Below are 23,992 nucleotides of genomic sequence, written 5' to 3' on the forward strand. Positions count from 1 at the left end.
CTTAAAACATTTGCAGAGGAGGAAAAGGACTTCATGTTGTGGAATTTGTTGCTATCACATATGATTCCGCTTGAGTGGCGCCTGTACTGAGTATTGAACTGTAATGTCTGATGACGTCACCACTGCAGTCATGGTCTTTAGCTAGTGGCTAATTGCACTTATCATTGGCAAAGCAGATGGATGGACAGAGAGGAAGCATTACTTCATATAGTGGTAGATATACTTTATTACGAGGGCTATCCAGAAAATAAAGGGCGCTAGTCTATTTTAGGGGTCCCAGCAGGCGTACGAGATGAATCGGTGCCGGGAGACTTGGGCGCAGGATACAGCCAATATATGGCTGATTCTGCTGCTGCACAAGTCCCGGCCGTGTTAATTACTTTTCCCCCTCCACCTGGATGGTAGGGAATGATGTAATCCAGCTATTGCTGGAAGCCGAATTACAGTGTTTTAAATGTAACTTCAGCTCTGTCTGCTGACAGCGCCGAAGTTACTCCCTGTGCGCTGCTATAGCCGTAATTCCTATTACGGCCTATGGTGGCGCTGGCTGCACCCAAATCTCCTGCACTGGTTTCTTAGTGTTCGCCCAGCAGGAATCCTCACAGTTCTCCAATCACAGCACCCACTTACAGCACAAAGCGTTGTGATTGGCTTAATAGTGTTACTCCAACCTATTGGAAACCTAGCAGTTAGAGTGAACGCTGTCCACCCAATCACGCTATTGGAATTTCCCTGTGAGGTTTCCTGCTGGGTCCCTTAACCATTTCAGCCGCCCGGACATGATCCGCACGTCCAGGCGGCTGCTCTGCTGCAGTGGAGCGCTCGGGCACGCCCCCCTGTCCCCGTGCTGTTCTCCGGTAGCCCTGGGATCAGTGAACGGGAACATGGTTCCTGTTCAACGATCTAAGTCCCCAGCAGAAAAACAGACGGTCTCTTAACAGAGACCGCAGTTTTCTAAAAAAAAAAAATAAAAAAAAATCCCTGTCCTTGTGCTTCCGGGGAAGCGAGAAGCACAAGGGGGAAAAAAAAAAAAAAAAAAAACCTCAAGGTGGCTATCTTGTGGCCAAATAGTAAAACTACATCTACATACATTTTTCAAGCAATTTACACACATTCTGACATTAAAAATTAACTGTTTATTTTCCAACACCAAAAAATTACCCAAATAAATTTTTTATTGGGAAAATAAAATACAATAAAAAATAAATAAATAAAACAGACCTAAGGGTCTGAACTTTTTAAATATGCATGTTAAAGGGGTATACTACAAACATTTTTTAAATTATAAGCTTGTAAATGGTGATGGACGCAAAACTGAAAAAAATGCACCTTTATTTCCAAATAAAATATTGGCGCCATACATTGTGATAGGGACAAAATTTAAATGGTGTCATAACAGAGACAAACGGGCAAATAAAATACATAGGTTTTAATTATGGTAGCATGTATTATTAAAGCTTTAATGGCCGTAAACTGAGAAATAATGAATTTTTTTTCAATTTTTTTTGCTTAATATTCCTGTTAAAATGCATTTATAAAAAAAATGATTCTTAGCAAAATGTATCACCCAAAGAAAGCGTAAGTAGTGGCGGAAAAAACAAGATATAGATCAATAAATTGTGAAGTAATAAAGTTATTAGCGAATGAATGGGAGGTGAAAATTGCTCTGATGCATTTTGTGAAAAATCCCCGCGGGCTGAAATGGTTAAAGTAGACTAAAGCCCAGAAAAGACTATTTTTGTTTAATCAAGGAAACCTTTTAATTTTAGGCACTGTATCTCATTATTTACAGAGGCAAAAGCCTTGAGGACACAGAGACTATACACAGGTCCCTGGACCTGACCAATCGCTTTCTTTTGAGCGTCTGTCAGCTGGTGATTTGGTTCAGTATAGGCCTGACTCAAGGAAGTTGTCGACTTTTGAAATGGATCTAGTTGGCCACGCATGCACACTAGCTCAGTGCCACCACCAAAACGGCGGGAGTGGCACTAAGCTACTGCGCATGCACAGTGAACTATTTCCGGTTCAGAGGTCGCTGAATTCTTCTGATTAGTGCATATATCGGACTGAATTACCAGCTGATGGAGCTGTTTGGAAGAAAACTGCCACCACGGTAAGTTATTGCTCAGGTGGCAGGGCCTATGGATGGGCCTCTGTGTCCCAGAGGCTTACCACCTCTGTATTTAAGCAATTATATTTTTACAAGTTTTTCAATCCCTTTTTTGTATTAGCATTACCCTCCTCACCTATGAGTTGGGGGTGTGGCTTCACGTTAATGCTACTGCACAAACAGTTACCGGCATTCTGCAGTCATGGAACAAGGTGTGTAAGGAGGGAAGAGGTTAATCTGACAGGTGCACGTTGCATTACATAAAGAAATACCTAGCGTGGGAGGTAGCAGCTGTCACTTTCACCTTCCGTGGTCACGTCTAACCCAGTGCTGTATAGCAAAGAACAGATTGAACCTATTCTGTACTGGGAATGAATTTGCCTGATCCTGGGAAGTACTGTAGAGGGGGTGGCTTGCTATCGAGGATGGCCAGTGAGATGCAGATCGTTCTGAATTTATGCCAATTTTATGCAGCTTTAAAATAGATAATTAGAATGCAGTCGCTGTGAGCGTTTGGTCCATTTTCATAATACATAAAATTGTAATCATTTTGGATTGATTTGCATTTCAATGACTGTCCCTGATTACCACCCAGTTTTATTTACAGCAACCCAATGCATGGTCACTTCAAAGGTAAGTGGTTGAGGCAAAAATCAGTACTGCGATACTAGTGCTCTCCCCAGAACTGTGGTTTAATCATGTGGGTGGGCCAGTGGTGGGCGCTGCTCTAGTGTGATGTCAGGACACTGGTTCTGACATCACACTGTGGGAACCTTGTTGCATTGTGGGAAATAACAGCTGTTGCCAAAAAAGCAAGCAGCATCTCCTTCCACTGACATCACCTGCCAGCAGTAAAAATGTCACCATGTGATAAATGTCAGAATGTAAATCAGGTTAGGAAAGATTTTACAATGGGCAAACACTGACTAAATAATTTATACAGAATTATTGTAAAAATGAAGCCCTTTTATTACATAATTTGCACTGGAGTTCCCCTTTAAAGTAAGTACCAACTCTCCAGTGCCACCCAATCCCAGCACCCCAAAGTATGTCCTTGCTTTGTTGGAGCCTCCTGTACAGTGTTCTCATGTCATTAAAGTGAACCTCCAAACTAAAAATCTACTCAGCAGCACTGAAAAGGCTTGGTGTTTAACAGTTTCACAGCATCAGAACTTTTGTTTTTCTTACCCAAGCCTAATTTTTTTAGCTACACAAGCTAAGCTCCGCCCCATCAAAGAAAACTGCCTGGGCATTTTCCCCCTGATGCTTTGCAAAGCATGATAGGGTTTCTGATGATGATGATCTCGTTGCTGAGCAGCTGGGAGGAGTGATCAGGACACAGGACAGTTGGAACTGTGTCTCATGCTCCCTATCACCTCCTTTCAACCAAAAAGATGGCTGCCCCCATGAAATCCCATACATTTGCCTGTTCTTTTAAAACCGTGTGAGTACGAGATTATATTACCAATCTATACTAATTTAAGAGTAACTGTCGGGCATAAAATAAAAAATCAATTCTTTATTTTTATCTGGTAAACAAGTAATAAGGATGCTAACCAGGAATTTCAAAAGTTAAAATCACTATTACTTTTCTTGTTGATAACTTGACTCTTATTTGGTACACACAAAATTTGGTACACAAAAAGGATGTTGCAGGGCATGCTGGGTTGTCCTTTTTTGCTTCTGTACTTCCCCTCAAACTTAACTCATGCAGCCTCATTGGCTGAAGCCTCTTTCTCTCCTGTTTTCCCCACCCACACCTCTGTTCCTCTCTGACCAATATTTCTCATGCTGAGACAATGCACTTTCTATAGTGAAGGATGGTCAAATCAGGCAGAGGATACAAAGGGAGGAAATGACATCAGAATTGGCTTCAAAATAGCCACACTTAAAGGGAACCAGAGAGGATGCAATATACATACCTGGGGCTTCCTCCAGCCCCATACGCATGGATCGCTCCCACGCCGCCGTCCTCCGCTGCCTGAATCCGCCGCCACCGGGTCCCGTCATTGCCGCGAGTCGGCAAGTCGGCCAGCTGACGCGGCCAATTCTCCGCATCACAGGGTGCTCTCCCCATACAGATACGCATGTGGCTGCTTACTGCGCAGCCGCATGCGTACATGTATGGAGGGAGCCCCTGTGATGCGGACAATTGGCCGCGTCCGCCGGAAGTGACGGGCCCGGTACCGGCGGATCCAGGAAGCTGAGGACGGCGGCGTGGGAACGATTCAGGCTTATGGGGCTGGAAGAAGCCCCAGGTATGTATAAAATCTTTTTCTTTTTTCACCCCCCCCCCCCCCCCCCCCCCCGTTCCTCTCTGGTTCCCTTTAAAGAGAGTCTGAAGCGAGAATAAATCTCGCTTCAGACCTCATAGATAGCAGGGGCATGTGTGCCCCTGCTAAACCGCCGCTATCGCGCCGCTAAACGGGGGTCCCTTCACCCCCAAATCCCCCTCCGTGCAGCGCATCCCCTCTTCCGCATAGAGGCAGGGCTAACCGCCGCAGCCCTGCCCCACGCGCGTCTGTCAGTGCGTGTCTCCGCCTCTCCCCCGCCCCTCTCAGTCTTCCTTCACTGAGAGGGGCGGGGAAGAGGCGGCGATGCGCCGCTGATAGACGTGACTGGAGGCAGGGCTGCAGCCGTTAGCCCTGCCTCTAGGAAGAAATAAATCACGACCAAGTTTGCGACCAAGGTATGTGGGGGTGGGTTTGGGGGGTGAAGGGACCCCCGTTTAGCCGCGGGATAGCGGTCGGTTTTGCAGGGGCACACATACCCCTGCTGAATATGAGCTCTGAAGCGAGATTTATTCTCGCTTCAGAGTCTCTTTAAAATGGGAAATGCTAAGGATTTTCTCGTTTTTTGTTTTTTTTTACGGTAGAACAATCACTAGAATCAAAATGTGGACAGTGCAATACATATGTTATGTAAGTAGAGCAAGTATTTATCTACTATATTTTTTTCTGAGATAGTATGGTTGGCACCTCCTCTTTAACATAACTAATGTAACTTAATGTTAGTATGTTTGTTTAGGCTGAAGTTCCTCTTTAATGGATACCTTAGTGCTGAAAAAAAAAAAGCCTACTGTGTGTGTGGGGAGACATGCAGTGTTTAACTGCACCTCCCTTGCCCCGGTGTCAGTCTCGGGGTTTTTTTCAGAGCGAGCCAGTTCTGTTCTGCAAAGAAAATGCCAATTTTTTTTTAGCGCTAAGGTATCCTTCATTACCGCCTGAGGCTGCTGGCAGATTGGCGGGCTGCAGTGTGACAGCCGAGTGGCCGGGAGAAGCAGCGGAATGGAGAATCGGGTCATATCGGAGCTGGGGAGAACACTGATTCTAATGCCCAGGAACCTGAAGTGGAGGCTGACATATTTATTCAGTTTGCGTTGCAAAGCGATGATTTTGCTCATTGCAATGCAACAAAGTGTGAAAGGACCCTTCGCAATAGCCCCTGAACAAGCATGCAGATCAGCTGTTAGATTAGCTGCATGCTTGTTTCAGGTGTGTGATTCAGCAGGACTGCCAGGCAACTGGTATTGTTTAACAGGAAATAAATGTGGTAGCTGCCATATCCCTCTCACTTCAGGTTCCCTTTAAAGGTAAGGCACTGAACACTTATCCCTTGGCTACAGAAAGCCTCATCTACAAAGTCACTCTTGTGTTATGCGACTGCGCATATAGATTAGTTTAGGAGGCACCCTCCAACACACATTACAAATATGCAGGGGCGGACCTACCATGACGCCACCTAAATCACGTGATTCAAGCAGCAGAATCTAGGGGGCGGTGTTTAGAAAAACAGTTTGAGCCTCCTGGTGCATGCCTCCTCTCCGCTCTCCCTGGCACACATGCATCCTTGAATCCCTGTCCTAATTTGACGTGGCACCAGCTTTGACAGAGGGGAAGCTTTGTCACGTGACCAATCAGGCTGGGGTGCTGTGACTTGACCGGCTGATTTGAGCCGCCCGCTGCTCCCTTTGCTGGTGCCAATGGTCTCGTGGGCACCGTCATTGGGCCAATCGCTGCACTCGATCATCAGCAGTGCAATCTGATACGTCACTGCTACTGATTGAGTGCAGTGATAAGCCCAATGATGGTGAGACCATCGGCACCAGTTAGCAAAAGGAGCAGTGGGCGCAAGTGATTGGCGGTCTGGTGCCAGCAGCCACAGCCTGATTGGTCGCGTCCCCTCTCACCTGGCCATGGCGATCTCTCGCCTCAGGCAGCAGGAAGTCTAGAACTGGCCCTGCAAATATGATAAATGTTATAGTAAGTATGAAATGAAACCTGTGATGGTCAAATATCTAATTGTTATATTGACAGTGATGTGAATGACTATTGTGTCTGGAACAGCATAAATTAGATTAGGGATGATCAATGCGATGCAAATCATGTCTCCTTGCCTTTGATGAAGGATTTGAGAGTTTGACCAGCATTCCAATCCCAGCTCAAGCCAGTATGTAAAACAGTAAGGCCAGATAACTAGAGATTAAGGTGTTGGGGGCCCTCTTAGGCCAGAAACCCACTAGGAGCGATTTCTAATCGCTGGTGATTTGAAAAAGCTCTTGCTAATGCAATGTTATGGGGGATTGTTATGAAATCACATCGCTCCAGCGGGATCCCACCCATAGCATTACACTAGCAAGAGCTTTCATATCACAAAGCGCTCAGAAAATCGCTCCTAGTGAGTTTCTGGCTTAAGGAGTCTTTGGGCAAGGCTCCCTAATGATGCTCGTTTAACATGGACCACGCTAAGTAGCTGCAGCCCTGAATGCTTTGAGTCCACCAGGAGAAACGTGCAATGTTTTTTGTTTTGTTTTGGTTTTTTATTTACATGTTATGCAGCTCGAACTTGGACCAATAAAAATTGGACAGGCAGTTATTCTGATTGGTCCCATCTCAAGCTGCATATAATTTGAATGCAAGGAAAAATGATTTGCGACTCATTGGTCATCCCTCTAGAAGATAACCTGCATAGATGGAGGCTGCTGTGAACAATGTCTGTTCCAAGTGTTGGACTCCAGTGACAGTGTCTTCTGTCCCTGTCTTCTTCCTTTCTCACCCTGCCCTAACGTTCTCCATCACCTCCTTTCACAACTTTCTCTGGCCCCCACCTTTCCCTTTTGCCTTTTTCACTTCCCTTCTTGCATTTCCCCCACCCCATCTCTCTTCCTTTCTCTACTCTTCCCCCCTCTACTCTTCCCCCTCCCTGTTTCATCCTCCCTACTATGATTTCGCTGCTATCCCTGTGCTTTTATTTCTCCCTGCTCTCCCTTCCCATCGCCCCTTCTCTTCTTTTTCTCCCTCCTCTCTTCAGTCCAAGGAGCTGCAGATCAAGCGACAATTCCAGGACACGTGTAAGATACAGACCAGGCAATACAAGGCCCTGCGCAACCACCTGCTGGAAACCACCCCTAAAAGCGAGCACAAGAGCATCCTGAAGAGGCTGAAGGATGAGCAGACCCGCAAGCTGGCCATCCTGGCGGAGCAATACGACCACAGCATCACGGAGATGCTCTCCACCCAGGCAGTACGTGTCTCTCCCACATCTTCCAGGCCACTCACTGGCCACCAGAGGTCTCCAGCTGCTGTCAGTAACCAATCCTGGCCTGAAGTAAGGCTGGGAGGAGGGATGGTACTGCTTTGCGAGGACTCAGAAGCATGTGATCAGCTGATAGATTTGTGAGGTTTTGATTTGCTGTGATGACTTTTTGGTTTAACACATGATCATGATCCGCAGATCAGAGCCTTACAAATCTATCAGCTGATCACATGCTTCTCCATGAGCATTGCTGGCTACACAACAACTAGAGCTAGGAGGCTTGTCTGATCTACCCTCCTTGTGATGACCTACCATGGCTTCTCCATTAGTTCTCCTAAGCCTTGCTGGCTACACAACCACTAGAGCTAGGAGGCTTGTCTGATCCACCCTCCTTGTGATGGCCTACCATGGCTTCTCCATTAGTTCTCCTAAGCCTTGCTGGCTACACATCCACTAGAGCTAGGAGGCTTGTCTGATCTGCCCTCCTTGTGATGACCTACCATGGCTTCTCCATTAGTTCTCCTAAGCCTTGCTGGCTACACAACCACTAGAGCTAGGAGGCTTGTCTGATCCGCCCTCCTTGTGATGACCTACCATGGCTTCTCCATTAGTTCTAAGCCTTGCTGGCTTCACAACCTCTAGAGTTAGGAGGCTTGTCTGAGCCACCCTCCTTGTGATGACCTACCATGGCTTCTCCATTAGTTCTCCTAAGCCGTGCTGGCTACACAACCACTAGATCTAGGAGTCTTGTCTTATCCGCCCTCCTTGTGCTGACCTACCATGGCTTCTCCATTAGTTCTCCTAAGCCTTGCTGGCTACACAACCTCTAGAGTTAGGAGGCTTGTCTGATCCGCCCTCCTTGTGCTGACCTACCATGGCTTCTCCATTAGTTCTCCTAAGCCTTGCTGGCTACACAACCACTAGAGCTAGGAGGCTTGTCTGATCCGCCCTCCTTGTGATGACCTACCATGGCTTCTCCAATAGTTCTCCTAAGCCTTGCTGGCTACACAACCACTAGAGCTAGGAGGCTTGTCTGATCCGCCCTCCTTGTGATGACCTACCATGGCTTCTCCATTAGTTCTAAGCCTTGCTGGCTTCACAACCTCTAGAGTTAGGAGGCTTGTCTGAGCCACCCTCCTTGTGATGACCTACCATGGCTTCTCCATTAGTTCTCCTAAGCCGTGCTGGCTACACAACCACTAGATCTAGGAGTCTTGTCTTATCCGCCCTCCTTGTGCTGACCTACCATGGCTTCTCCATTAGTTCTCCTAAGCCTTGCTGGCTACACAACCACTAGAGCTAGGAGGCTTGTCTGATCCGCCCTCCTTGTGATGACCTACCACGTATGAGCTCCTGTCACCTGACTGCAGCCACGTTTACAGCTGTGCAGTGGAACGGCTGCTTTGTAACGTGGCTTACCGCAATGCAGTGCACCACCTAAGTGACGTTCACAGAGAGGCGGGTGCGTTGCAGTATCGTAATGCACTGCATGCAGTGCGTTACCGCTAAGCGCAAACATCAGTGAATGTGAAGCATACTTTTTATTGACTCTGCTTCACCCGTACCCGATGCAACACGAGCATAACGAGCAACGTCGCTGTCATGATCTGTTGCGTTCCTGCTGTCACAGAATAGAATGGCCAGCATGAACGTGGCCTTAGTCACAGGTCACTCAGAGGGCTTCCTGGACCTGACTGCACAGCACATTTATCAATCAATCCAAGTGTGAACTTAAGCCCAATCTACACGATACGATTCGATTACGATCCGATGAAATACAACATGTCCGGGATTCGATTCAATTCGATGTGCCATTGTTTTGCAATGGCGAATTGAATCGAATGCCGATCGGACATGTTGGATTTAATCGGATCGTAAATAGAATCGTAATCGAATCGTATCGTGTAGATTGGGCTTTAGGCTGCACACACACTTGAGATAAGTCTTTGGAAAAGGCAAGATCACAGACCAATTTTACCCCCTTCCATGTAGTATGAGAGCCATACTCTACACAGTCTATTCTATGGAGCTGAACTCCCCATCAGATACAATCTTTGCAAGATGCTGCACACAAAGACGCTGTACACATTCAACAGATCAGTATCCGCAAAAGATCTGTTCCCCCCAATGCCCCCCACCACCACCCTTCCCCCTGTAGTCCGTGAGGTCCCACGGCGTCCTCTGGGCTAAATCCGTATTCCTGCTTGTGTTTCCTTTAGCCACACGACTTGGCCGGGAGTTGTACGCAGACTGCCTGTGCGCCTGTCTCCGTGAGCGTTCTCCACATGGGTGGTTCACGTAAAAATGAACCACGTGTGTATAGAACGCTCACAGCAATGGGCTGCGAGTGCGCAGCTGCTCACTACTCCCGGCCAAGTCGCGTGGCTACTGGAGCCACCAGCAGTAAAAAGGAGTGAGCCCAGATGACCCCCGAGGGACCTCACGAACTACGAAGTGTAGGAGGAAACCCCAGGTAAGGTCTGTAGGGCATTTTTCCATTCTGTTCAGAGTCCCTTTAAGCCTGGTTCACACTGCATTTGAGTTTTTTAAGCACTAGTAGTTTAAAAAGCTCTTCCTAATGTAATGCTATGGGGGATTTTTGTAAAATCACATCCCTCAAGTGTAAACACGCATGGCATTACATTAGCAAGAGCTTTTACAATCACCAGTTCTTAAAAGAAGCTCTTGCAGTGTAAACCAGCCACTAAATGTGTTTATGTTCTAATTCGCAAGAATTTTTTGTTTCTTTTGCATTTAAGTTCTAGCAAATACTTAAAGGATACCAGACATTGAATGTATATTAAAACGGGGAGCATATATGCATCATGCCCACCCCTCCCCCCCATTCTCCGTCACCCTCCTTAGTGCCCTAATACCCCCGGCAGCTCAGTCCAGAACTACGAAGTTGGGTGGTAGTGCGCGGGTGCACGCCCAGGATCGCTCTGTGTGTGCGCAACACGGAACAATGACTCCATCGTAATGTCATACGCACGCACGCTTCTGGACGCACGCACTACCAGCAGACTCCGGTGACCTGGACGAAGCTGCCGGAGTTATTGGGGCACTATGGAAGGTTAATGGAAAATGGGGGGGAGGGGTGGGCATGAGGAACGCCTCATGCCTGCTCTCCCCATTTTTAATATACATTCCAGCTCTGGTATCCTTTAAAACTGAACATTTTGGTGTCCACCTAAAACAATACATAGAGGTGGCCACACATGATCCAACACATTGTTTTTTTCAATAAAAATTGGTTTTATAGAAAAATGTAATTTTGTTTGGTTGGTTAGGAGAACCTCTACACTGTTTCCCTATTCTCCCGGCATCGTTGCATTTGTTGCCGAGTTTAGTGACTCATCAGTCCTTTCAATAAGACGAGTATAGAGATTGTGAGGTTGAATGAGCGCTCTCCATACCTTCTCTGACCGAATGCCTTTCCCTTGCCAGTTACGGCTGGATGAGACGCAGGAGGCGGAGTACCAGGACCTGCGGATTCAGCTGCAGAAGGAGCTGGAGCTTCTGAATGCCTATCAGAGCAAGATCAAGATCCACACAGAGGCCCAGCATGAGCGGGAGATCAAAGAACTGGAGCAGAGGGTGTCCATCCGCCGGGCGCTGCTGGAGCAGAGGGTGAGGAGGGCACCAGGTTTCTGGGATTGGTTGGTCTACAGTTGTACTCCTAAGTTTATGTACCGCTGCATTTTTGCAAAATGAGTACCATTGTTTAAAGCGAGCCCGAGGGGAACCTAATGGAAAAAAAATGAGATACTTGCCTATGAAGCAGGTTCCTCCAGAGGGATCCCATGTTCTCATTGACACCACTGCCTTTGGCCCTCTAGAAGTTCGCATCCGCACTCTCTACTGTGCACGAGCGCGGTTGTGCTGCTCCTACCCGAGTACGGCTGTACATGGGCAGCAGTAGTATGGAGCCGCTTGAGGGCGAGCTGCTCCGGCTTATTGCACAGGCGCAGCCGTACTCGCGCAGTATGGCCGGGGTGAGTGCAGCCATAACATATCCAAGAAGCTTTTGTTGGACCTATTCCAGTGGTCTGTGCGTGGCAACTGTGATCTCCAGGAAGGATCCAAAGGCTTCCCTCTTCATAGGTATTTGGGTTTTTTTTCCCATTAGGTTTGCCATGGGTACACTTTAAAGTAAAACTTAAAGGGAACCAGAGACGAAACACCCTCATGTATTTTACCATATATATCCGTGGGAACATTAGAGAAAACACCTACCTTGCTTTCTGTTTTTCATTCTGCACTGCACAGCTTGCTTCTAATCAGCCCTGATAAAATCCCAGACTGAGCATTCAGTCTGGCTTTGCTCAGGAATATTTATAGCAGTCTGTGTTCTCTGGTGTCTTTTCAAGTCCAAGCCTGCCCCCTGCTGGCTCTGCTCAGGAATCATTATAGCAAAGCCAGGCTGAATGTTCAGTCAGGGATTTGATCAGGGCTGATTAGAAGCAAGCTGTGCAGTGCAGAATGAAACAGAAAGCAGGGTAGGTGTTTTCTCTAATGTTCCCACTGATCTATATGGTAAAATTCATGAGGGTGCGTAGTCTCTGGTTCACTTTAAAGGACAACAGAGGTAATATGATGAGATAGACATGTGTATGTACAGTGCCTACCACACACATATAGGCTGTGTTCCTTTTTTTTTTTCTTTGAAGAAAAGGAAACCAAGAGCCCGATATGGTGTAGTATGTTAGTGGAGTAATGTCAGGTGCAAGAGAAACGTGATTGTTATAAAGAGTGGGTCGCCACCAAGGCAACCACCAGACAAGCAGGCGGGGAGAATTATAACCTGACCCCGCTCAGGTCTAAGAAGTCTTTCTCTGTAGATAGAAGAAAGTGGGGGTACACCCCTCCACCCAGGGTGGACTAGATAATTTTGTGACGCAGCAAACAGAGGAGCCAAGTAGAGTAAAATTCGTTAAAATCGTTAAAAAGGGGGAAGTGGGTGGACTCGCCTCCCTTCTGGAAAAAATGGCCGGACAAGGGCAGGTTACTTGTAATCTAAAGTAACATTTATTATGAGCTCCAAAAGTGCAACGCGTTTCACGGGTAACAATCCCGCTTCTTCAGGCAAACTATTTTTGGAGGGTGCTGGGGAAAGGTAACAAAAGGAAAAAAGGGGATTGCCAGAGGAACGCTAGACACAGGCACCCAAAGGTGCACCATAAAACAAGTAAACAAGCGGTATCATGTACAAATTTGCAAGTAACAGTAATATTGTGCACACACAGAGAACGGAAGCAATGTTCAGAATGCATATATAAAGTGCAAGTATCGTTACATAGCGAAATAGTGTGCAGATGTGCAAATGACCGTGGTAGTATGCATATAGCATAGACTGGTGTAATACAAACAGACTAACGCCAATGATAATAAAAATTGACTAATGCAAATTGTAAACTACATATATAAATAAAGTGACAGTGACTTTTTTTTTCTTTATCTGCCTGAAAGAGTTAAAAATCAGGTATGTAAGTGGCAGTTCCAGGTCGGGACCGGGTCGGACTGAGTCAGACTATAGCATAACCCTCACTGATAGGTAATTGCAGTTATAAAATACTTTCCTGTCAGTAAATGGCTTCCAGGAAAGCTTTAAAAAGGGTCAATCATTCATAGATTTGAGCTTTACCGATACTTCAGTGAATGTGTCATTGAGAAGAGACAATGAAACGGTAAAAACGTATAAACTAGAAAGGAGGTAGCCATACACTGGTCGATGTGCCATTAGATCGACCAGCTGACAGATCCCTATCTGATCGAATCTGATCAGAGAGGGATCGTATGGCTGCCTTTACTGCAAACAGATTGTGAATCGATTTCAGCCTGAAACCGATTCACCATCTGCTGAGCTGCTCCTGCCGCCTGTCCCCCCCCGTATACATTACCTGATGCTGGCTCCCGGGCATCTTCTCCGCATTGCACGGCTCTGTTCCGGCTCCATCCCGGCGCTTCCTGTGTTACTCCGTGACCAGGAAGTTCAAATAGAGCGCCCTCTATTAGAACTTCCTGGTCACTGCAGTGACACAGGAAGCGCCGGGATGGATGGAGCCGGAACAGTGCCGTGCAGCGCGGAGAAGACGCCCGGGAGCCAGCCTCAGGTAATGTATACCGGATCGGCCGCCGCTAGCGACGCGCACTTTACCCGCGGGCGATCGAGGGTAATTTCCCGCACGGCGCGATCGACGGACCGATCCGATTTCGGGAGGAAATCGGATCGGCGGCTGCGTTTACCGCGAACGATTGGCAGCAGATTCGATCCCAGGATCGAATCTGCTGTCGAAACGGCCGCGAATCGAGCCAGTGTATGGCCTGCTTTAAATGTAAAAACTGTGGACTATGAGGAAAAAAAAAAAGTCATTTTTAGGAGGAGAATAGATACAATTTGTTTTTCTCATCAATTTATTTTCACCTCGGACGTCCTTTAAGTGAAACAAACAAACAAAAAAAAGCTGCACTTTCCTGGGGCTTCTACTGGCCCCCTGCAAGCCGCGCTGTACCCGCGCCGGGACAAACGGAGTTTCTTTTTTTGGCGACTGCGCCTGCCGTCCTTGATCACGCTCCCAGCAACGTGTGCAGCCAGGCTCAGTCGCCAAAAGTTTCACTTTAAGGAAGAAAGTGGTAATCAGGAGAAACACATCATTTTTTTTTTTTTTTTTAATCATATTCAAATTAAACTGAGACATCTCAAAATAACACAACCATCAAAAATAACTATTAGGAAACTACCGAGATGGTCCCTATTGAAAAAAATTTCATAGCCTTAGTTTTTAATACTCACTTAACCCTTTAGCAGCCAATTTATTTAGAGACTTGCAAGTGATTTTATTTTAGCACAATTTGTATTTGTTACATTTCCTTGCTACTAATTAGTGCTGCTGTAATGTGCACTTATGGCCACTTGTCACTAGGGGGCAGTGTGAGACAATAACAGAAAACTTCTGCTTTTAATTTCTCTATTTTCTGCTAGCAGAGAGACATCAAAGCATTCCAAGAATTTGCAGCATGAGGAGTTCTGCTGACTGGTCAGAAGCAGTGCACTTCTCTCAAACAAGATAATTCATTTGAGGCTGCTTATGAGTTAATACCCCCTTCTTTTATCATCAGTGATGGCTTCTAGTTTTTTGAGGTAGCTGTGGATGAGAGACTTAAAGGGAACCTAAAGTGAATGTCATGTGGGCAGTTTAACTTACTTGGGGCCTCTTCCAGCCCATGTAGTCCTCCTGGTCCTTCACCATAGTTCTGCTGTTTTCCCGGCAACGCATGCAGCTTTTGGAGGACTACAGGAGGCAGGAAGAAGCTCCAGGTATGTTAAAAATGGCCATATTACATTCACTATAGGCTTCCTTTAATTTTATCAGATGGTAAAGCAGTCCGTTCCATTTGGCAGAAGGCCCCCATTTCCTGAAAGTTCTTGAGCTGTCTTGCATGACCTGCACCTTTTGAGATCTCCCCAAAGTGGCTCAATGATATTGAGGTCAGGAAACTTTGATCACCAGAACCTTTATTTTGTTCTGCTGTAACCAGTGAGGGGTTACTTTAGCCTTGTGTTTGGGTCCATTTTCATGTTAGAAAGTCCAATTATGCCCCATGCACATGTTATCAGGCCAAAACTTCAAGTGTATGAAAACCTTTTATCGAGGTCATTTTGGTGCTTCCACTTGACACTATGATGATTAAAAAAAAAATTGATTATAAATCACTATTAGGCTATTAGAGGCTCCTACACTCTATTCCCTGTGCTATTAAGGCATTTTGTATTGACCTGAGGAAGCGAGCCATGACCAGTGAAATGCATTGTCAGCAGGCTTGCTCAAATTCGTATTCGGGAGACATCCGGATAGTTGTATCCGGATATCTCCCAGGAAAGCTGGGGGGGGGGGGGGTCAATCTTACTTGCATGACATCTTCTTTGGTCCATCCCTGGCGCCTCCCACGATGTGGTCCATGCGCCGGTCACGTGACTACAAACACTTCCTCCTTCAACCCGGAAGGAGGAAGTGTTTGTAGCTATGTGACCGCCGCTTGGAGAGCATCGTGGGAGGCGCCAGGGATGGACCGAAGAAGACGTCATGTAGGTAAGATTGACCTCCCTGCCCCCCCCCCCCCCCCCCCCGGCCTAGCTTTACTCGGAGATATCCGGATGTCTCCCGAATACGGATTTGAGCAAGCCTGATTGTCAGTTGTATATATCTATATACTGTACTTTTATCCTCCCTATACCTGACAATACTGCACCTTCAGGCTCCCGGCCTCTCCCAACTTCCTACCTAGGTATTCTTGGTCCCTACAATAATTACCAAAGAAAAATCCTCCCTATGACAAAAAGAGAAGATTTGTGGGTGGGGTCAATAAAATTTTCTAAAAATTAAAAATGGCCAATCTTTCACAAGTTCTGCCAGGATATATAAACTTGTGAGCACAGCTGTGTCTTGGTACTTACATTCTGCCTTTTCTCTACAGATAGAGGAGGAGATGCTGTCACTTCAGAGCGAGCGCTCAGAGCGCATCCGGAGCCTTCTGGAACGCCAAGCCCGGGAGATTGAAGCGTTTGACTCTGAGAGCATGCGGCTTGGATTCAGCAACATGGCGCTGACTGGAATCCCCGCGGAGGCTTTCAACCAGGGCTATCCAGCCCCGCCCCCGGGCTGGCCCTCCCGCCCCGTGCCTCGCAGCGGATCACACTGGAGCCACGGTGTCCAAAACACAGGGGCCCCTCAGCTGTGGCGCCAACCAACCCTGCTGGCACCGCCATCCTCGTCATGGGGCCTTCACCCACCGGGCTCCTCCGCCTCCTCTGTCATGCCTTCCTCCTCCTCTTCTTCCTCCTCCTCCGCCTCCCCATCTTCATCCTCCAGCGGCCGGGCCGGCCTCCTGTTGCTCCGTAACAGCCCCCAGCCCCTGAGGAGGGGGGCCACCGGGGGGCCGCCTGAGTCAGGATTGAGCCGAAGCACCAGTGTCACCTCCCAGCTCTCCAATGGCTCCCACCTCTCCTACTCCTGAGGCGCACACTAACTCTCCCCTCCTTGCCCGCGCTAGGCCGGAGCCTTTCTCTACCTTGACATTAACTTATACTTCAGTATGACTTTCTCCCGCAACCAAGTCTCGAACTTATTTACCCCAATTAGTTATCTTTATCTTCCTCCATCTCTTCTTCACCTTCAAAGCTTTATTTAAATTCCTTTCACCGCAAGACTAACCCCCTCCCCCTCTACTTCCTGCCAGCGCTGGGTGACACCCTCCACCGTGTACATAAAACTTTTAAACCCCCTCCCCCCCCTCCTAAATATTGGTTAATATTTCTTGGTCGAAACCCGGGAACTGCCCAAGTATTTCACTCCATCTGTGGTAGAAGATCACTCTCCTTGTTTTTCTAGCACTTTATTGGGTAAAATGCCTACATATTATTTTTTTTGTTTCGTTTTATTACGAAATTTTTTTTTTTGGTTCTTTTTTTAGTCCCTTTTATCATATGTTCAGTCGCTGTATCATTTTAATGATGTTGTCACTGGGATTTTTTGACGGGCGTTTGTGAGTCTGTGTGTGACGTTAAGTGCGCGAGAGTCGGAGCGTGTGTTATAATTTTTCTTTTTTTTTTTAAAATAGATAAGATTAAAAAATGTAATAAAAAAGAAACTATTAAGGAATGTATTAAAATAAAAAAAAACTACTCAATATCCCTTCAGGGGGCATCTCAGGCCTCGAGCCTATTTTCTTTTTTTTTTTTTTTTTTAATTTTTGGAGCGAGAATGAAGCAGGATGGAAGGACTTGACATATTCCCTGCTGATCGGGACGGCTGCAGAGGTTTCAGAGACTTTACATGGCAAATGTTGGTTATTAAAGGTTTAAACTGGAATGGAAACTTGTCTCTGTGTCTTGGAACTCTGCTACGGCAACACGCTAACCTACTTTTCTAGATCGTAAACTCGGAGCACTTTATGTACTACTGTTCTTCTGTTTGTCCATACAACTACCAGATCAGCCAATCGCAAGGCAGCAATGCAGTGCCTATGTCCATGTAGATGGAGGCGCTTCAGTTAATGCTCACATTAAAGAGTGGGCCAGATTTATCAAGAGTGTCTGAGACAAAATATTAGTAGGTTTTTAGAAATCTGTGCAGAACTCTCAGGCATCTTAAGAAAGCATTAGATAGTGCAGATTCCTTCTAAAACTGTTGTATAATAGGAGGAGCTAGGAAGGTCTCTCAGACAGTGCAGTGTGTGAGGGGAATTGCTGTTGCTGAGGTAACCAACATCTGCTGTATTGATAGCAGCAGGCTCTGAGGAGGAATTCAGCAGGTGGGAGGAGCACATCACAAATCATGTCTAGCCTGCACTCTGCAATCATGTCTAGCCTGCAGTTCTACATCTGTAGAACTGATATCGAGCACTTTTTAATCTGCGCCAGTTTAGGGATGGATTTGCACTTCTCTTAACTGTAGTGCAGCTCTAGAAATTCATGCTAAACTGCCACGATTACCTAGGATTTAAGAAGGTTCTTATCATGCAGTACTGTTCTCCCTGCTGGTTAGAACAGATTAAGAAGAAAAAACTGTCGGTAATGCGTTGATAAATCTCCCCCACTGAAAGCGGACTGAAACCCAACATTTCTGCTTTGCTCTGCTTTTACTAGAACAGCATTTAACTAGTTAAACACAGGAGTTACAAGCTCAGTGCAGAGAACTGGAGATAATGTTATCTTCTCTTTACTTAATTGTATCAAGTGATGAATATGACACATTCTCTGACTGTGCAGACTCTCCTGAACACAGAGACACTCAGAAAGCATTTCTGCTTAAATTAAAATATGAATAAAACCAGTTATGAATTAAATGGAAAGTCAGCTCTCCCAAATGTGCTTTGGGAACTTGTAATTTCTGAATGAATAATAACACTTATGCACAAAAGCAAATCTGATAACTGTATGGCATATACAAAGTAGGAAAACATGTTTTTATTGAATATTATGTCAGGGTTTTATACCGCTTGAAGCGGGAAAAAAAAGTCATGATACAATGAATTGGTTGTGTAATACGGATATTTAATAGAACATAAGTAGCAAAAAAAAGTGTCATTTTTATTTTCATATATATACAGTTGTGTTCAAAATTATTCAACCCCCACTGAAATTGAGTGTCTTGGCCAGTTTGACATTGATTTTGATCATTTCAGTCATCTTGTTTACAATTAAATCAAAGAGGCACTTGTAAGTCAGACAAATATAACAACATTTATAATGAAATAACCACAAATGTCTTTTCTGTGCTCACATCATTATCAGTTTTATTCAACCCCCAAGTGACATTCATTCTTAGTACTTAGTACAACATCCTTTTCCAGTTATAACCGATTTTAAACGTGAAGCATAGCTTGACACAAGTGTCTTGCAGCGATCTACGGGTATCTTAGCCCATTCTTCACGGGCAAAAGCCTCCAGTTCAGTCACATTCTTAGGCTTGCGCGCTGCAACTGCTTTCATTAAGTCCCACCAGAGGTTCTCAATCGGATATAAAGTGGACCCAAACCAAACATTTTTTTAATTCAAAATATTTAGTTGCAGCACTCTGACACATACAAAGATAAATAAACACTCCTTCAAGCCTATGAGCATTTCAGTGCATGCTTTACACCCTTCACTTTTCATAACTAGGGTTATACAGGTGGCAGCCATTAGCAATTCCTCCTTTGCTGGACACCTCCTACTCCACCAGTTTGCTGGATTTTGTCCCGGCAATATGAAAGGAAGGGAGGGGTTCCTCCAATAAATGTAAAATATTTTATATTTGTCATCATGCAGCTGAAAAAAGGCTTCTATTTATTATTATAATTTAGAAAATAGATTTTATTTCTGAAATCTTGTATTTTTAGTTTGGGTCGACTTTAAGGCCCAGTGCACACCAAAACCCGCTAGCAGATCCGCAAAATGCTAGCAGATTTTTAAACGCTTTTTTTTATTTTTATGAGGCGTTTTGCTAGCGTTTTGCGGATTGCTGCTGCGGTTTTCAGTATAGTAGATTTCATATATTGTTACAGTAAAGCTGTTACTGAACAGCTTCTGTAACAAAAACGCCTGCAAAACCGCTCTGAAGTGCCGTTTTTCAGAGCGGTTTGCGTTTTTCCTATACTTAACATTGAGGCAGAAACGCATCCGAAATCCAAAAAATGCCTCACCCAGGCATTTTTCGTTTCTGCAAAACGCCTGCCGCTCTGGTGTGCACCACCCCATTGAGATACATTGACCAAGCAGATCCGCAGCCGCAAGCGGATCTGAAAACGCGGAAAAAGCCGCTCGGTGTGCACCAGCCCTAAGTCTGGTGACTGCGATGGCGTCTCCAAAATGTTCCAGCCTTTAATCTGCAACCATGCTAGTGGACTTGGAGTTATGCTTGGGCCCATTGTCCTGTTGAAAGGTCCAACGTCTCCCAAGCCTCAGGTTTGTGACGGACTGCATCACATTTTCTTCCAATATCTCCTGGTACTGAAGAGATATCATGGTACATTGCACATGCTGAAGCTTCCCTGTACCTGCAGAAGCAAAACAGCCCCAAAGCATGATTGACCCCTCGCCATGCTTTACAGTAGGCAAGGTGTTCTTTTCTTCATAGGCCTTATTCTTCCTACTCCAAACATAGCGTTGATCCATGGGTCCAAACAGTTTTAATTTTGCTTCATCAGTCCACAGAACACTACCACAAAAGTTTTGAGATAGTGTTCTGTGGGCTGATGAAACAAAATTAGAACTGTTTGCCTACTGTAGAAAAGAACACCTTGCCTACTGTAAAGCATGGCGAGGGGTCAATCATGCTTTGGGGCTGTTTTGCTTCTGCAGGTACAGGGAAGCTTCAGCGTGTGCAAGGTACCATGAATTCTCTTCAGTACCAGGAGATATTGGATGAAAATGTGATGCAGTCCGTCACAAACCTGAGGCTTGGGAGACGTTGGACCTTTCAACAGGACAATGATCCCAAGCATACCTCCAAGTCCACTAGGGCATGGTTGCAGATTAAAGGCTGGAACATTATGGAGTGGCCATCGCAGTCACCAGACTGAAAAGGACTCCAAGCAGTGCAGAAACTATGGAAAGATGCATACCATTTTGAAGTTCTTTCTCCTCTTTCCAACGATATATAAACCGCCATCCTATGCCTTTTAGTTTTTGCTATTTCGTCCGCCGCGATTTGGATCGGAAAAATTTCGAAAACTAAAAGGCGTAGGGTGGCGGTTTATGTGTCGTTGGAAAGAGAAAGAGCTTCAAAATGGTATGCATCTTTCCATAGTTACTTGTATTACACAGGACGACTTTTCCCCAAAGTCAGCAGCTGAATGGAGCTGCTGACTTTGAGGAAAAGTCGTCCTGTGTAATACAAGTAACTGTGGAAAGATGCATATCATTTTGAAGCACTCTTTCTCCTCTTTCCAACGACACATAAAACGCCACCCTACGCCTTTTAGTTTTCGTTATTTTCGCGATCGAAATCGCGTTTGCTGGAATTTCGATTGTGAAAATAGCGAAAACTAAAAGCCGTAGGGCGGCGGTTTATATATTGTTGGAAAGAGGAGAAAGAGAGCTTCAAAATGGTATGTATCTTTCCATAGTTACTGCACTGCTCGGAGTCCCTTTAAATCTGATTGAGAACCTCTGGTGGGACTTAAAGAAAGCAGTTGCAGCGCGCAAGCCTAAGCATGTGACTGAACTGGAGGCTTTTGCCCATGAAGAATGGGCTAAGATACCCGTAGATCGCTGCAAGACACTTGTGTCAAGCTATGCTTCACGTTTAAAAGCTGTTATAATTGGAAAAGGATGTTGTACTAAGAATGAATGTCACTTGGGGGTTGAACTTTGCGCTACTGGGCATGTGCAGTATTGACCCGTTCATACACAAAAAGGTGCCCGGCTGTGAATTTGGTGGGAGTCCTGGCCAGCAGCGGTGTGGTAGAGGATGTCATGATAAGCCTCTGGATCATCCAAAGGCTTCTTTCTTCTCATGTAAGTATCTTTTCTTTTTATATGATGGGTTTGCTTTAAAGTAAACCTGAACTAAGTAAAACTATTTGAAGTAAACATAATTTTTACATACTTGCCTCACCATTAGTTCCTCTCAGAAGCTCACCATTTTCTTCTAACGGCGACTTCTTCCAGTTCTGACTCTAGTCGGACTTGTCTTTGTGGATGCTGAAAGCCTTAGGGCTGTGGCCCACTAGAGCAATTTTAGCTGTACTTTGAAATCGCTGGCAATCATGCTAGGCTAATGAAAGTCAATGGAGGAGAGCCAACAGGAGTGATTGAGATGAGTGAAATCGCAATTACAGATCCTACGCCTTATTTGCAGAGATTGTACTCCAATACAAAGTGATTTTGCAGCAATGTTGTGTTTTTTGAATAAAGTTTTTACTTACAGGCTGGGTCTGTGCGTCTTCTGGCATGTAGCCCCGAACCTTGGACAGAAGTAGTGGTGATTTTACCGAGTAGCTATGTACTTATAGCTACTTGGAATCAAAATGTAAATGAGACCGCTGTGACTGTAGGAGAGGGGGGTTAACATACTCATGTGTGCGTCTGATCCGATGCGTCCCACGTCGCGTTCTACGTCACTCCCAAGCTTCATTTTTTAACCCGGAAGGAGGAAATGGGAGTGATATGGAACGCGATGTGGGACGCATTGGATCAGACGCAAACGAGTATGTTAAACCCCCCCTCTCCTATAGTCACAGCCGTCTCCTTTACATTTTTATTCCAAGTAGCTATAAGTACATAGCTACTCTGTAAAATCACCACTTTTTCTGTGCAAGGTGCGGGGCTACATCAGTATTTGCAATTTAATAGTTTCAAGACCAATAGTGCCATAGTAAAATCACAAAAGAAAATGCATAAAATACACATGTACTCTAAAAATACAATACAGAAAAACACAGGCGGACAGTGATGTATTGGAAATTTTCACCACAAGTCACTTAAAGGAATATTATTGATACCCAAGTGTTCTAAAATGACAGTGTGCAAATAATGTCTAAGTAGCTGTGTAAACATTTTCCTACTTTTCATGTTAAATATCGGAGGCAAAAGCTGTAATTTATTGAGGGTAGGATATAGCTATATTGGGACAAATCAATTGCAGAAGGGGTGTCTGCTTCAATGCACAGCCAGAGTTGTATATCAGACTACAGAAAGCAAATATCAAACATATCAAACTTTGAAAGCAAAAACAGTATGAAAAGCTGTGACAATTAGTTACATTTCCTCTGCTCTCTTCAGACACGTCAGGCCTAGTGCACACCAGAGCGGTTTTGCTGCGGTTTGCGATCCGCTTGCGGGTGCGGATGCGCTAGGGTAATGTATTTCAATGGGCTGGTGCACACCAGAGCGGGAGGCGGTTTGCAGAAACGCATACTCCCGGTCTGCTGCAGATTTTGGATTGCGGATGCGTTTCTGCCTCAATGATAAGTATAGGAAAAACGCAAACCGCTCTGAAAAATGGCACTTCAGAGCGGTTTGCCAGGCAGCTTTTTGTTACAGTAGCTGTTCAGCTTTACTGTAACAATACATGAAATCTACGACACCAAAAACGCTTCACAAAACCGCAAAATGCTAGCTGAAACGCTGCAGAAAAAGAAAAAGCATTTCAAAATCTGCTAGCATTTTGCGGATCTGCTAGCGGTTTTTGGTGTGCACCAGGCCTATGTCAGAAACGCAGGACACAGAAGCTGCAGCTTTCTCTCTGTCACACACCGAGCTACACATAGGCCTCGATTCATAAAGCATTCCCGCATTCGGAAATGCTGAAAACGGCTCACTTTACCGACCACACAGCAAAATCTGTATTCATAAAGGCTTTTTCCGCATGAAAAGCCGACATTCGCGAGCAGAGTGATAAATCGCCGCCTTGCGCGGTGATTATCATAGCAAAAGTAACAAGTAGTCAATTCATAAAGATTAGAGGTAGCGGTATGCGGACGGGTATTACCGCTACCTCTGATGTGGCGAGAAGCGTGCGGAATACAGTGCAGTGAATGGGACAGACCTCCCAAGCAGCTGCAGAGAGAACACCGCACGGAGGGATTCCGCCTGCTTCCCCTGTTTCCGCAGGCGTAGGACAGCCTAACGGCTGCCTACAGCGGAATATCTCCGCACACCTGTCACATCTAGCTACATTTTTATGAATTACCACCCTGAAGGCGGAAATACCAACAGCGGTGTTTCCCCGCTCGACTTTTCCCGCTCGACAGCACTTTTATGAATCGAGGCCAAAGAGTTAACTGATCAAGTGTGAGGGGAATTTCCCCTCTCCTCATGGCTCAGTCAGCCCTCAGTTTTTGTCAGTAAAGATTGAAAGTATT

At 45.6% G+C, this 23,992-nt stretch overlaps 1 protein-coding gene across 1 annotated transcript in view; it reads left to right on the forward strand.

Annotated features, from left to right (window-relative positions):
• The window catches only part of TAOK2 (TAO kinase 2), a 156,573-nt gene extending 139,059 nt beyond the window's left edge, over positions 1–17,514 (forward strand). Inside the window, exons 18-20 of the mRNA XM_068243798.1 lie at positions 7,421–7,633; positions 11,093–11,275; positions 16,121–17,514. Of these exons, the coding sequence (XP_068099899.1) occupies positions 7,421–7,633; positions 11,093–11,275; positions 16,121–16,660 (936 nt within the window). The 3' untranslated portion in view covers positions 16,661–17,514. The remainder of the gene's footprint in view (positions 1–7,420; positions 7,634–11,092; positions 11,276–16,120) is intronic.
• The last annotated feature ends 6,478 nt before the right edge of the window (positions 17,515–23,992 follow it).

Source organism: Hyperolius riggenbachi, chromosome 7, assembly GCF_040937935.1.
Source record: "Hyperolius riggenbachi isolate aHypRig1 chromosome 7, aHypRig1.pri, whole genome shotgun sequence".
In the NCBI taxonomy this organism is placed as follows: domain Eukaryota; kingdom Metazoa; phylum Chordata; class Amphibia; order Anura; family Hyperoliidae; genus Hyperolius; species Hyperolius riggenbachi.